This window comes from Asparagus officinalis, chromosome 8 (genome assembly GCF_001876935.1).
Source record: "Asparagus officinalis chromosome 8, Aspof.V1, whole genome shotgun sequence".
NCBI lineage: Eukaryota > Viridiplantae > Streptophyta > Magnoliopsida > Asparagales > Asparagaceae > Asparagus > Asparagus officinalis.
In genome coordinates, this window is record NC_033801.1 from 9,911,454 (window position 1) to 9,925,139 (window position 13,686).

General features: G+C 39.2%; 1 protein-coding gene across 5 annotated transcripts; it reads right to left on the reverse strand.

The window, feature by feature from the left end:
- LOC109822957 (cohesin subunit rad21-like) lies at positions 1,994-6,852 on the reverse strand. Of its 5 annotated transcripts, XR_002242327.1 has the most exons (10): positions 6,606-6,852; positions 5,139-5,185; positions 4,600-4,643; positions 4,466-4,529; positions 3,953-4,139; positions 3,395-3,513; positions 2,963-3,175; positions 2,787-2,877; positions 2,602-2,699; positions 1,994-2,455 (listed from the first exon to the last, which is right to left on the reverse strand). XR_002242327.1 is itself a non-coding variant. In XM_020389233.1 (4 exons), the coding sequence occupies exons 1-4, from the start codon at positions 6,727-6,729 to the stop codon at positions 4,588-4,590; spliced, it is 315 nt and encodes a 104-aa protein (XP_020244822.1). In that variant the 5' UTR covers positions 6,730-6,852; the 3' UTR covers positions 4,555-4,587. The 5 variants fall into 5 exon arrangements, 1 of the variants encoding a protein (XP_020244822.1); XR_002242325.1 differs by having other exon boundaries at positions 2,602-2,877; XR_002242326.1 differs by lacking the exon at positions 5,139-5,185 and having other exon boundaries at positions 2,602-2,877.

Below are 13,686 nucleotides of genomic sequence, written 5' to 3' on the forward strand. Positions count from 1 at the left end.
TCGCTATCTGTGATCGGGGACCTGTGCTTTTATATTTATTTCTTGATGCTTAGCGTATTAGGTTGAGGAGGAATATTTCTTTTTATTTATTCTTCTTAATCTAATACGTCACGGGTTTATTCACGTTCCGATTCTTCGGTATTTTGGGAAGCTGATATTACTGATATTACTGATATTTTAAGAATATAGGTGAAACTGATATTACTGTTCTAAAGAGGATTATATTGATTAGGTTGTAATTGAGAAGTTACATATGATTGAGCTGAATATTTTTTTTACTTATAGGATCAAATGATAAAGATGCGAGCAGATACCACTCAACCTGATGGAACTCGAACAATGACCGATGAGGAAATTTGTGTAAAAATTCTCAAAGTCAACTCATGCTACATTAAGGGCTGTGGTTTTGGCCCTAGACCATCACCATTAAGGTTCTCTCGTTCTTCGATGAGTGAAATGTCTGAAAAGAATAAAGAGTTGCAAGAACAGCTTCAAGAGACCCAACAACTTGTAAGAACTCAACAACAAAAGATCCATGCGCAAAATGAGGTAATCCAAAGATTGGAGGAGCAAGCAAAAAAGTTTGAGGAGTTTATGGCTAATTTTTTCAGGCAACATCCATCAGCTTAGTATTCTTAGTGAACTTAAACTTGGAGAAATGTTTCTTTGATCGTATTGTATTTGTTATTGCTTTAGACTAACATTGTTACTTATGGTAGAAACTTGCTTGCTTTATTTATTTTAATTGTTTTGATGTACTATGGTGACAATTAATGACAATTATTTATATTTTGAGCGTTTTTCTCATAATATCATAATTATTGATGAAATAAAATTTTCTCATTATAAGTTTTCTCGCTATATATTTAGGTCGATGGAAGTAAATTTCCTCGAAAAAGACAATACAACTTAAGGTGACGAAAATATGTTTCCTCGCAATAAGTTACATACTTACGTCTTCAAAAGTATATATCCTCGTTATAGAGTATATAACTTACGTCATCAAAAACATATTTTCTCGCTATAGCGGTACAACCTACAACGACGAAAGTAATATTCCTCTCTATAAGCTACATACTTACATCGTCAAAAGAATATTTCCTCGTTATAGAGTATACTGCTTACGTCGACAAAAACATATTGCCTCGCTATAGTGATACAACCTATAACGGCAAAAGTAATTTTCCTCGCTATAGACCATATTACCTATATCGACAAATATAAATTTCCTCGTAATTGAATTTCTTTGGCGAGGAATATAGGGTACAACCTACAACGACAAGTTTAAATTTTCTCTTCTTTGAGTCACTACAACAAAAAAGCTAATCGACGAGGAACAAGTTTGTCGCTGAAATTCGAAATTTCCTCGCCGTAGTGTGTTGGCGAGGAAAAAACTTTGGTCACCATTTCCTCGCGGTAGAGTGGTCAAGAAAAGTTTCTGCGAGGAATATTATAATTTCTCGCGAAATCCTTTTTGCGATGAATATATTCTTTTCTCGTTGTTACTCTTTAGCCTCGATATTTTTCCTCACCTAATCTCATATCTTTTTCATCGCTAAACTATAGTTTCCTCGCCAATGATACGTGAATAATATTTAATTTATATATAATAAAAGTTCTAAAAAACTATTTTCGTCGTTGCAAATATCTTTCGGCGATGAAACTGTTCCTCACCAAAGGTAAATCTTTAACGAGGAAATTGATTTTCTTTATTATATGTATCTTTTTCTCGTAGAAATAGTTCCTCAGTAAATGGACTCAAAGACGAGAAAATTTAAATTTGTCATTGTAGGTTGTACCCCATATTCCTCGCCAAAGAAATTCAATTACGAGAAAATTTACATTTGTCGATATAGGTTATATGGTCTATAACGAGGAAAATTACTTATAATGAGGAAATTTTAGTTCATCAATAATAATGCTATTAAGAGAAAAACGCTCAAAATATAAATAATTATCATCAATTATATATCACCACAGTACATCAAAACAATTAAAATAAATAAAGCAAATAAGTTTCTACCATAAGTAACAATGCTTGTCTAAAGCAATAACAAATGCAACATGATCAAAGAAACATTTCTCCAAGTTTAAGTTCACTAAGAATACTAAGCTGATGGATGTTGCCTAGAAAAATTAGCCATAAACTCCTCAAACTTTTTGGCTTGCTCCTCCAATCTTTGGATTACCTCATTTTGCGCATTGATCTTTTGTTGTTGAGTTCCTACAAGTTGTTGGGTCTCTTGAAGCTGCTCTTGCAACTCTTTATTCTTTTTAGACATTTTACTCATTAAAGAACGAGAGAACATTAATGGTGGTGGTCTAGGGCCAAAACCACAGCCCTTATAATGTAGCCTGATTTGACTTTGAGAACTTTTGCACAAATTTCCTTATCTGTCATTGTTCGAGTTCCATCAGGTTGAGTGGTATCTGCTCGCATCTTTATCATTTGATCCTATAAGTAAAAAATATATCCAGTTCAATCATATGTAACTTCTCAATTACAACCTAATCAATATAATCCTCTTTAGAACAGTAATATCAGTTTCACATATATTCTTAAAATATTATAAAAGCATTCATCATTAACACGTTACTTACCTATTTTTCCTTTGCTCCCAAGTCCCATCCTTTTTTGTGCTTCTATGCTATGTTTCAAAACGATCAATTGCACCTTGCATCTCTTTAGTCTGTGCTGTCTATTGCATTCAAACATATTTTCTTTTTCAACATATATATATGTACACAATTAAGTTCCAAAATTATAAGCAATAAAAAGTGTTTACAATTTGCTCTTGGTGTGACATAAATGATTTTAACCCAGCTGTGGTGATATGTCAACTTTGACCTATTAAGAACATTCTTCTCTGAGCGAATCTAAAATTATTAAGATATACAGTTAGAAAGAAGTAAATGAAAAAAAAAGTAATGCGTGGAGAAAAATAAAAAAAAGATATTGTACCTTAAACTTTTTACTAGAAAAATGAGTGCAAAGAAACTCTCATTCTTCCAGAGTCTTGACAGCTTCATGTTTGTTTTTAATTGCCTCCTCAATTGTTGAAAACTGCTCAAAATGTTTCTTCAACTTATAACGAAAATTACAATATACGGCCTGACATATTGTAATTACATATCCCTGGACCCGAGGGAGCGACATGTCAAATTCAAACTTATTCTGCACAAGTATAATTTCATGTCAAACTAAATATAACAAATCAAAGCAACCAATATAATGCCTTTAGCAAAACAAATCATATGTCAAACTAAATATAACAAATCAAAGCAACCAATATAATGCCTTTAGCAAAACAAATCATCACTAACATGCATTCTTTTGATATAACAAATCAAAGCAACCAATATAATGCCTTTAGCAAAACAAATCATCACTAACATGCATTCTTTTCATCAAGTTCTCCACATCTATTTTTTCAATCTTCTTCCATTTTTCCACATGCTTTTCAACTTTTGAGGAGCACTGCATCTTAATGGAGGACGGTGGTCCTGGCATGGCTGCATGATAAGGGCAATAAGTTCGGGAGATATAGAAAACTAAAAAAATAAAAGCCAAATAAAAGGATGGAAGACATAACTAAGGGTCAAACTGGTCTACTGAATTATATAGAGAACGTTTTTAAGGGAAAAAGGGATTAATGATGGTGGCGATGAATCTGTTTGAGGACCTCCCCTTCTACATTTGCTTTTAATCGCAACATATAAAAAGACAATATCTCCAAAAAAGAACATAAACACAACATATCAGCAACTTGATGAACATAATAAAAGAGAAACACATTCCCATTTTCAAGCAAAGAAGAGTCTATGATCCCAAGTTAGATATACTTCTCATTCTTCAAACACATGAACTTTAATGTACAAAAGGATAAATAAGATCCACTCTAAACATAGTCAGCAGTTTGAAAGAAACTATTAAACTGTTTAAATTACTAACCTCAGAATGCTCCAATCTTCATATTTTCATAATGAGCTCTTCATTTCGGTGAATCACTGCCTACACGAAGGAGGCTCAGACCGTTGCCTTTTAGGCTCTTGGTCCCAGAGCCTCAAAGAAACGCAGAGGTTTTCTTCCTCGTCATCTGAATTCTTCAATGTCGATAGATTCTTCAGCTCAGGGTTTTCTTCCACATGGTAGGCATGATAACGATAATATCTCAATAAAGATTATTTGAATAAGTTGTGTAACTATTGTTATTGATGTGTAGAAACTCTAGAAGTTCAGTTTTGCATAACATATTTTAGCATGATAATACCTTTCTGGTATTTATTGCTTGCTATCCAATAAATAACCAGACGTGATAATATTTTAGCTTTGCTCTCCAACAAAAGTAAAAACACAAGAAGAACAGTGGAAAAGATAACAAAAGAGCTGCTCACCATTCGGAAGTTCTCAAATGAGACACATCCATCTTTATTAGGTTCTAATAATAACAAAAGAGCTGCTCACCATTCGGAAGTTCTCAAATGAGACACATCCATCTTTATTAGGTTCTAATAACTTAAACTGAAACCTGAGATATGAAAGAGTTCTCAAATGAGACACATCCATCTTTATTAGGTTCTAATAACTTAAACTGAAACCTGAGATATGAAAGATCGTCTTCTGTTAGATCTTTGAATAGAGCCTGCATGCAGAGAATAGTAGGTCTGAAGAATCAGATAAAAGTCACTAAACACACAAGTAATAGGAAAGGTTATATACATGATGAATGACATATATTAAACAGTAAAAGTAATAAACATGTTTGACATGTTAAGCCAATAAGCATACACAAATATGACCTGATTGGTGTTTTAATATATGCAACGGTTACAAATTAGATAAAAGAATTTTCCTTGACGCATCAAAAAAAATTAAACAAATGACCAAATATCTCAAATGAACTCAATGATTAAAGAGGCATATAGTAACAAAGTAGTGCACATTAAAACCATAGCAGAGACTTCAAAAATAAACAGACTAATAGCAAAGACTAAGACCTCATCGATAAAGATGGACACATATTGTTTTTCAAACAACATTTGATCTGTGAGCATGCTGAATTCATTAGTATACAGATTTACATTGAAGGACAAACTATGTTGAAGAAAATAGAAAATAAATGGAAGCAAAAGATGACCTTGAATAGTAATCTGATCATGTCGTTTCCGGTGATTATCAGGTTCACTATAAATAGAAAACAAAGATTATGTTAAAGGTTAAAAAAGTGTAAATTACCTTCTACGATTTAAGAATGCACTGAGAACCGAGATGAAGGAAAAAACAAAAGTTACTCTATAGGATAGTAGTCCAACTCCATGGCATCAAGATTAAAAGTGCAGGGCAAGGTAAGAGATTCAAACGGGGCATGGACCGCTTCACCTGGTAGATTAACTTGCACAGATGTGAAAACTCTTCTTATATCATCCACCATTCTATTACAGTCCTAAATAAGGTACTTGACCTTCATTGAATATATCCGGACAAGACCATAAAGAAGGTGCCCTGATAATCTCAGAGCAATTGGAACTTAAGGGAACATGCATGATACATTCTATTGAAGAAAGATGAAAGCTGAGTTAAATGCTCCAAATTCAGCAAGATATAAGTGAAACACATACTTCCTAGTGTAGAATTGAATGATTACTTAAGCTTCTAGCTTCTACTCGTTCAAGTTCCTAATTTGGCATCATTCTAGGGTTATCATATTGAAACCCCTTCATTTCTATATCTTTACTAGGTGAATCTAAAAAAAATATTCAAATTATCTTATTAATATGTGAATAAATCAACCTTTAAAGATTGTGGAGAAATATGCAGAAGTTTACTACACTATGATCCGCACTAACATAATAAAGAAGATTAAAAAGCGAAGAAAATTAAAAACGCTAATTTCTTTTGACAAATATGGGCTTTACAACATCAAATTTTACTGAAACAAACAATCCAACCCAATTCTCTCCAAAAGATAATTCTCTTTAACCAATTCCTTGGGAAGAAACAAACTTTACTCCACGAAATTAATAAATCGAAACCTAACAATGACAAGAAACTTGAAATTCTAGAAAAATCATACATATTCTTCAATATATGGTTAGAATGAAGCTTTATACTTTACTGTTTGCATCCCGGAAAAACGGAAAAGGAGACATCTTTACTACGAGGAGATCAACAAAACAATACCCCCAATATCTCTTGTTGAAGATAAGCTTCAAACCATTATTCTTCACTGGAAAAAAAATTCATACAATCAGCCCAATTCTCCCCAGAAAAAAAATCTATCTTTAACTGATTCCATGCAAAAAAAAGAAAAAAACCAACAACTTACAATGGGAAACCCAAAAACCCTAGAAAAAGTGGGGTATGTGAAATCTTTACCGGAGATATCAAAACCCAATTCCTAAAAAATAAAATAAAAGTCTCGATAGCAACCCTAATCTATTGACGAACAAGGAAGAAATTTCCCCCGCGAAAATCAAGAAACTGAAACCTAACAACAAAACTAGTCGGAAAAAACCTAGAAAGCTGGGGGAAAGGAGGAATTTTTACCACAGAGATCAGATAAAAAAATCAAAAGAGGGAGGAGGGAAAGGGAGAATCAACGAACCAGCATAAAAGGCGACATCGATTTCGTTGAGCTGGTGTTTTTTGATCTTTCGCTCCAAGTGAGCAGCGATCCATACGATCCCTAGGGGGCTCTTTTTTGCGAGAAAGGTGTGAGAATAGAACATTCCCTTCCCTCAACATCTTCTTTGATTCCTAGGGTTTTGAGCTATGGGCTGAGGCAGTTAACAAATTAGGGTTTTTGAGAGAGAAAGAGAGAGAGAGAGAGAGAGAGAGAGGAGATTAGGGGAGAGAGGAGGTCGGGTGGGGGGAGGGGGGAATTTGGGAAGAGGCGGTGATTTTTTTTTTTTTTTTTGGGGGGGGGGGGGTAGGGGAATTTGGGAAAAGTGGGAATTTTTCGCGGGATGAAATTTGGGACGGCGGGAAGTGACAAGGTTAGGGTTTTTTATTTTATTTTAAATTTAAAAGCAACATAAACGGAAATTCTAGGTTTTGCGTATTTTTCCGTCAAACTAATAATGAGGAAATTATTATTTTCTTACTAATTGATTCTTTTAGCGAGGAAATGGTTCCTCATAAAATAAAAAAATTTAGTGAGAAAACCTTCAATTTGTCGTTAATGAATTTGACGGGTGTTGCATATTTTTCCACCAAATTAATAATGAGGAAACTATAATTTCCTTGCTAATATGTTCTTTTTGACGACAAAACGGTTCCTCGTAAAACAAAAACTTTTAGCGAGGTAACCTTGTAGGCGTCAAAAAATGCTGAAAGATATCCAAATACAGCTCAAGAGGAAATCATCCAAAAAGGCAGAAAAAACACAAGTCTTGACTGTCTCGCCGTGCGAGACAGACTTGACTGTCTCGCCGCGCGAGACAGTCTTTACTGTCTCGCCGTGCGAGACAGTCTTTACTGTCTCGCGGGCGAGACAGACTTTTACTGTCTCGCCCACGCGAGACAGTCTTTGCTGTCTCGCCGTGCGAGACAGAATTTACTGTCTTGCACGTGAGACAGTTTTCAGATGGTCAAAACTACCTTTGCAACTGCCCTACACGTGGCCACTAACTGTTCAAGAACGTGGGAAACGTCGTGGGCGAGAATCACGTGGATAACTGCCAAAATAACGGAGTTTGAAACGTGGGAAAGCAGTTACATCGAAAACTGCCAGAAATGTAGACAGTATTTTACTGTCTCGCTGGGCGAGACAGCAAATTTACTGTCTCGCTGGGCGAGACAGCAAACACTGTCTCGCCCGCCGAGACAGCAAATGCTGTCTCGCGAGCACTGTTCATCCAGAGGGTTATAAATACCCCCCGAAGGCCATTTTCACAGGGGCAGCCAGCAGAGATCAGAGGCTGATCATAGGGAGCATTTCAGAGCAATCCAGAGAGCAGAGGTGCTGATCTTACGGCCAATCCTTGATAATCAGGCTTTGACTTGATTTCAAGAAGAACGACTATCTTACATCGATAAGATATCGTTTCAATTTCTCACTTCGATAAACGAAGTCAGAATCATAAACCCCTCACGGTTCAATCAGAATCTGTGATTTGGTGGTCCACGAGTCAAAGCGCTCCCGGCACAGGCAAAGATCCCACGAAAGCAGTGATCCAAACAACGATCCTGCGTTTATTTTCTCAAGAGTTGTAATTTTCTTTTTGTTGTGTAAAAGAGTCTTATAAAAAGGCTGTTTTCTTTGAATTTATTGTAATCGACCGAAGATATAATGAATTCGACAACAAATTCGACTTTTGGCGAAAACAAACTGGCGACCACAGTGGGAGCCAACGGTCTCGCTGCCGAGACCGTCGTGTCGCAGCCAACCATCAAGATCCTGGTTGAATCAACAGTCGAGTACGAGTTCGACCAAGCGAAGTTCGAGGAGTATTTGTTATTCTCATCTGTAAAATCTTCTTTGCCTCGCAAATGCAGGAAGATTTCATCTTTGTCGAAGTTGTCAAACACTACAGATGAAGACTTTCGCTTAATTGTTGCTGAGAATTCTACTCGCAACCTCTCTGCTCATAATGACTCTTCGCCAAGTAAAGGGTCATTAAATCAAAGCCCACCTGCATTGACGAAAAGAGCTCGTCAAAGACAACGCCAACGCCGTGCTCGCCAAATAGCTAAGGCCTTGGAACAAACCGACGGAGTTCGTTATCTTGCGGACTTAGAGTCGAGGAGACATAGAGTGGTTCAGTTGTCTCAACGACCAATCACTCATATCTCTGCTAAGTTAGTGATGGAGGAATGGACTACAGTCAAAAGGGCTCGTTCAAACCTCAAAGAACGTATACAAAAACGTCGTGCAAAAGCTGCTAATGCCCATGCTCTCTCACAACAAAGACGAGAAAAGAGGAAGGAAATGGTGACCAAAGAATCACCAAAACTTCGTCAAGTTTGGATTCCAAAGTCTGGACTTATGCAAAATCAGCATTCGGAGCCCGTTAAGACCCCATACCCGCAAATGGGTGGTTTCAGACGTGCGACTCCCAACATAACCTTGGATCGCTCAAAAACAAAAATAAATTGTCCTGAGAATGCCAACAAGGTTTTATACCCCCAGAAGAAGACGCATTCACCAAATGATATCGTCATACCTGGGAGATCATACCAACAGACGATACGATTTTTTGGCAATCATACCGATGAATCGTATTATCAAGTTGAAGTTGTGAATAATTTTCGAAAGAGAGTTATTCGAGAGATAAACTCTCGTTGTTCCTGTGCGCGACTCGTTAAAACAGCATTATCAGAATGTGACTGTTTCAAACGAGAAGTCATCCCACGAAAAGTCTCTGTATTATCGAAACCTAAGCCGAGACATTTCCGCAAAAGAAGAGCAGCTGTCCAAAATGATGAATTCCCTGAAGTCACCATCAACGTGGCTGATAGAAGAAAGTCTAAACAGCATTCAAGTGACTCAAATCCCGACTTTTCCCCGAAAGGAAAAGTCAATCCATAGGCACAATCAACGCCGGTGTTGCTGATACTAAGGCTTTGAAACAAGCCAAGAAAAACACTGCTCGACGACGAAGAAGGTCCATCCGACGAGCACACCTCCGAGAAAATCAATCCCAAGTCCAACGCAAGGATTGCATCTCCGAAGATCTGCCTAAGCATTGCGTCCATACTCCAGAACGCATACTTCGAGGTAATGAATCTAATTACAAACCTCGGGTGATTCAACTTAAACGCGACCCTCAGTGGTGCGTTGTCCAATCAAAACACAGCCCTGTCAAGGGAAAACAAGCACCTCAAGAGTGCGTCCAAAACAAAACAAGACCCTAAGGGGTCTGTTCCGTCAACTAAACGCAGGCCAAGGCCTAGTGTTTATAAGTCAAAACGCGACCCTCGCACCTCGATTCCCGAATGCGATAGGGTCCGTCAAGTTCAACAAGAACCAATTTTGCCCATCCAAGGACAGGGGGTTTCATCCTCGATGAAGAATTGTCCTTGGGTCTCTGATTTGCGAGAGTTACTCTCCAGAGAAAAACCAATGCAACGAGCAGCTCATTCATGTCATTGTGAGCGGCTTATTTCAACGGTCCTCTCCGAATGTCATTGTTGTATGCCTGAACCTCGCAGGTCTGTATTCGACAGACTGTCTGACGTCGCAAGACCTACCAAACGACGACGTCATAAGAAGAAAGTTTCTGAAGCTGAATACCCTCAGGTTACCATCAACATGACCAGCAGAGGAAAAGCCCCGTGTCCCAGTTCCAATGAATCAGAAAGAAGCCATTCCCCGACCATTCGAGAAAATTGTGATGAGTTCGAAGGGGTATATCGACATACTCGGTCACGGACTGGAGCTATCCGCCCGGTTAATTACCAAAAGTTAGCCCAACGGATTACGACAAGTGATGAACATTCGGCAATAGCTGAATCTCAATCTTCAAGCTCTATCGGAGCACAGAAGGTTTCTGTTTACATGACGGGAAATCCTGAAGACATAGCCAAAAGAGTTGATGAACATCACGTCATGCTCCAGGCGCAACAGGAAACCCTTCTCCAGATGAAGGATATGTTGGCCCAACTTCTGGCTGAAAAAGGCCAAAGACCCGAGTCTTCCCGGAGGACTACGTCAAAAGGAAAGCAGAAGGCGCACGAACACTCAGATCGTGAGACTCACAACTTAGATTCTTCTTCTGACAATGAGAAGGAGATAGAAAAAGAACTGTATCCTCAGTCAACCAAAGTAGACGAGCTAGAAGCCCGCCTTAACGCAATGGCCAACAGGAGCGAGCTTCGCGAGGAAGGAGTGATACGACCCTACCCTGCAGAATGGGATACGGCTCCCTACCCACCAAAGTTTAAGGCTCCAACGCTACAACCTTTCGACGGTACAGTCTTCATTATTACAATGGACATGGGAAACTCTTTGAGGATCCAAAGTCAAGAAAATAGACAGTCTTCATCAAGAGACGTTGAAATTCTTTTCACATTCAAGTTTGAAGAGACGAATTATATTCGTCATCGTCAACCAAAACCCATCAAAGGAATTTCAAGAAAATCAATTAAAGAAGAATGCTTAAGTAAAGAAGACAGCGAGACTTACTTCGATGTCCAGGCGTTGGAGGCACCGACGACGGTCCGGAGGGGGACCCAAAAGCATCCCTCGACGGCGGTGGAAAATGCGCCTTCTGGTCGTCGTCACTCGAGCAAGATTTCTGGGAAGCCATAGCCAGAAGACAAGACAAAGAACTAACGAGAAGAAACTCGTTTGGGAGTTCAAGGAAGAAGCTTAAACGTTAAAGCCTCTTGACATGACTAATCAACCCTATTTATAAATAATTAATGACGGTGCAGAGTTCCAAGACTCCCGACGGGTGTGGTCTCTTCGTCATCATTGCAACCGCTTGAACTTCCGATTAGACGCAGGACAAATCCCTGCGTCCATAAAGCTAGACCAAACGCAACAATCTAGAGATGTGTTCTTCCAAAAATACGCAGCTCAATTCAAGAGTATAAACGCAGGGGGTACCCCTGTTCCCAGAATCAGATATTTCGGAAAATATGTGGCTTGAGTTTTAAAACTTTGGCGCAGTTTAAAACAAAATATCTGACAAAGTCTTCTCAGAATTTAAACCCTACTTTCCTCAAAGTTGCCCTGAACGCAACACTTCTACCTTATCGACTCTCGTCAATAGAGCGATAAGTCCTCAAAGTTGCCCTGAACGCAACACTTCTACCTTATCGACTCTCGTCAATAGAGCGATAAGTCCTCAAAGTTGCCCTGAACGCAACACTTCTACCTTATCGACTCTCGTCAATAGAGCGATAAGTCCTCAAAGTTGCCCTGAACGCAACACTTCTACCTTATCGACTCTCGTCAATAGAGCGATAAGTCCTCAAAGTTGCCCTGAACGCAACACTTCTACCTTATCGACTCTCGTCAATAGAGCGATAAGTCCTCAAAGTTGCCCTGAACGCAACACTTCTACCTTATCGACTCTCGTCAATAGAGCGATAAGTCCTCAAAGTTGCCCTGAACGCAACACTTCTACCTTATCGACTCTCGTCAATAGAGCGATAAGTCCTCAAAGTTGCCCTGAACGCAACACTTCTACCTTATCGACTCTCGTCAATAGAGCGATAAGTCCTCAAAGTTGCCCTGAACGCAACACTTCTACCTTATCGACTCTCGTCAATAGAGCGATAAGTCCTCAAAGTTGCCCTGAACGCAACACTTCTACCTTATCGACTCTCGTCAATAGAGCGATAAGTCCTCAAAGTTGCCCTGAACGCAACACTTCTACCTTATCGACTCTCGTCAATAGAGCGATAAGTCCTCAAAGTTGCCCTGAACGCAACACTTCTACCTTATCGACTCTCGTCAATAGAGCGATAAGTCCTCAAAGTTGCCCTGAACGCAACACTTCTACCTTATCGACTCTCGTCAATAGAGCGATAAGTCCTCAAAGTTGCCCTGAACGCAACACTTCTACCTTATCGACTCTCGTCAATAGAGCGATAAGTCCTCAAAGTTGCCCTGAACGCAACACTTCTACCTTATCGACTCTCGTCAATAGAGCGATAAGTCCTCAAAGTTGCCCTGAACGCAACACTTCTACCTTATCGACTCTCGTCAATAGAGCGATAAGTCCTCAAAGTTGCCCTGAACGCAACACTTCTACCTTATCGACTCTCGTCAATAGAGCGATAAGTCCTCAAAGTTGCCCTGAACGCAACACTTCTACCTTATCGACTCTCGTCAATAGAGCGATAAGTCCTCAAAGTTGCCCTGAACGCAACACTTCTACCTTATCGACTCTCGTCAATAGAGCGATAAGTCCTCAAAGTTGCCCTGAACGCAACACTTCTACCTTATCGACTCTCGTCAATAGAGCGATAAGTCCTCAAAGTTGCCCTGAACGCAACACTTCTACCTTATCGACTCTCGTCAATAGAGCGATAAGTCCTCAAAGTTGCCCTGAACGCAACACTTCTACCTTATCGACTCTCGTCAATAGAGCGATAAGTCCTCAAAGTTGCCCTGAACGCAACACTTCTACCTTATCGACTCTCGTCAATAGAGCGATAAGTCCTCAAAGTTGCCCTGAACGCAACACTTCTACCTTATCGACTCTCGTCAATAGAGCGATAAGTCCTCAAAGTTGCCCTGAACGCAACACTTCTACCTTATCGACTCTCGTCAATAGAGCGATAAGTCCTCAAAGTTGCCCTGAACGCAACACTTCTACCTTATCGACTCTCGTCAATAGAGCGATAAGTCCTCAAAGTTGCCCTGAACGCAACACTTCTACCTTATCGACTCTCGTCAATAGAGCGATAAGTCCTCAAAGTTGCCCTGAACGCAACACTTCTACCTTATCGACTCTCGTCAATAGAGCGATAAGTCCTCAAAGTGAGACAGCAAACACTGTCTCGCCCGCCGAGACAGCAAATGCTGTCTCGCGAGCACTGTTCATCCAGAGGGTTATAAATACCCCCCGAAGGCCATTTTCACAGGGGCAGCCAGCAGAGATCAGAGGCTGATCATAGGGAGCATTTCAGAGCAATCCAGAGAGCAGAGGTGCTGATCTTACGGCCAATCCTTGATAATCAGGCTTTGACTTGATTTCAAGAAGAACGACTATCTTACATCGATAAGATAT

Coding starts and splice junctions, on each gene's coding strand:
- LOC109822957 (XM_020389233.1), bottom strand. CDS start 6,729: ATGTTCTATTCTCACACCTTTCTCGCAAAAAAGAGCCCCCTAGGGATC. Junction 5,381..6,605: donor CGATGTCGCCTTTTATGCTG/GTTCGTTGATTC, acceptor TTAATCTACCAG/GTGAAGCGGTCCATGCCCCG. Junction 4,644..5,138: donor TGATCAGATTACTATTCAAG/GTCATCTTTTGC, acceptor CTCTGCATGCAG/GCTCTATTCAAAGATCTAAC.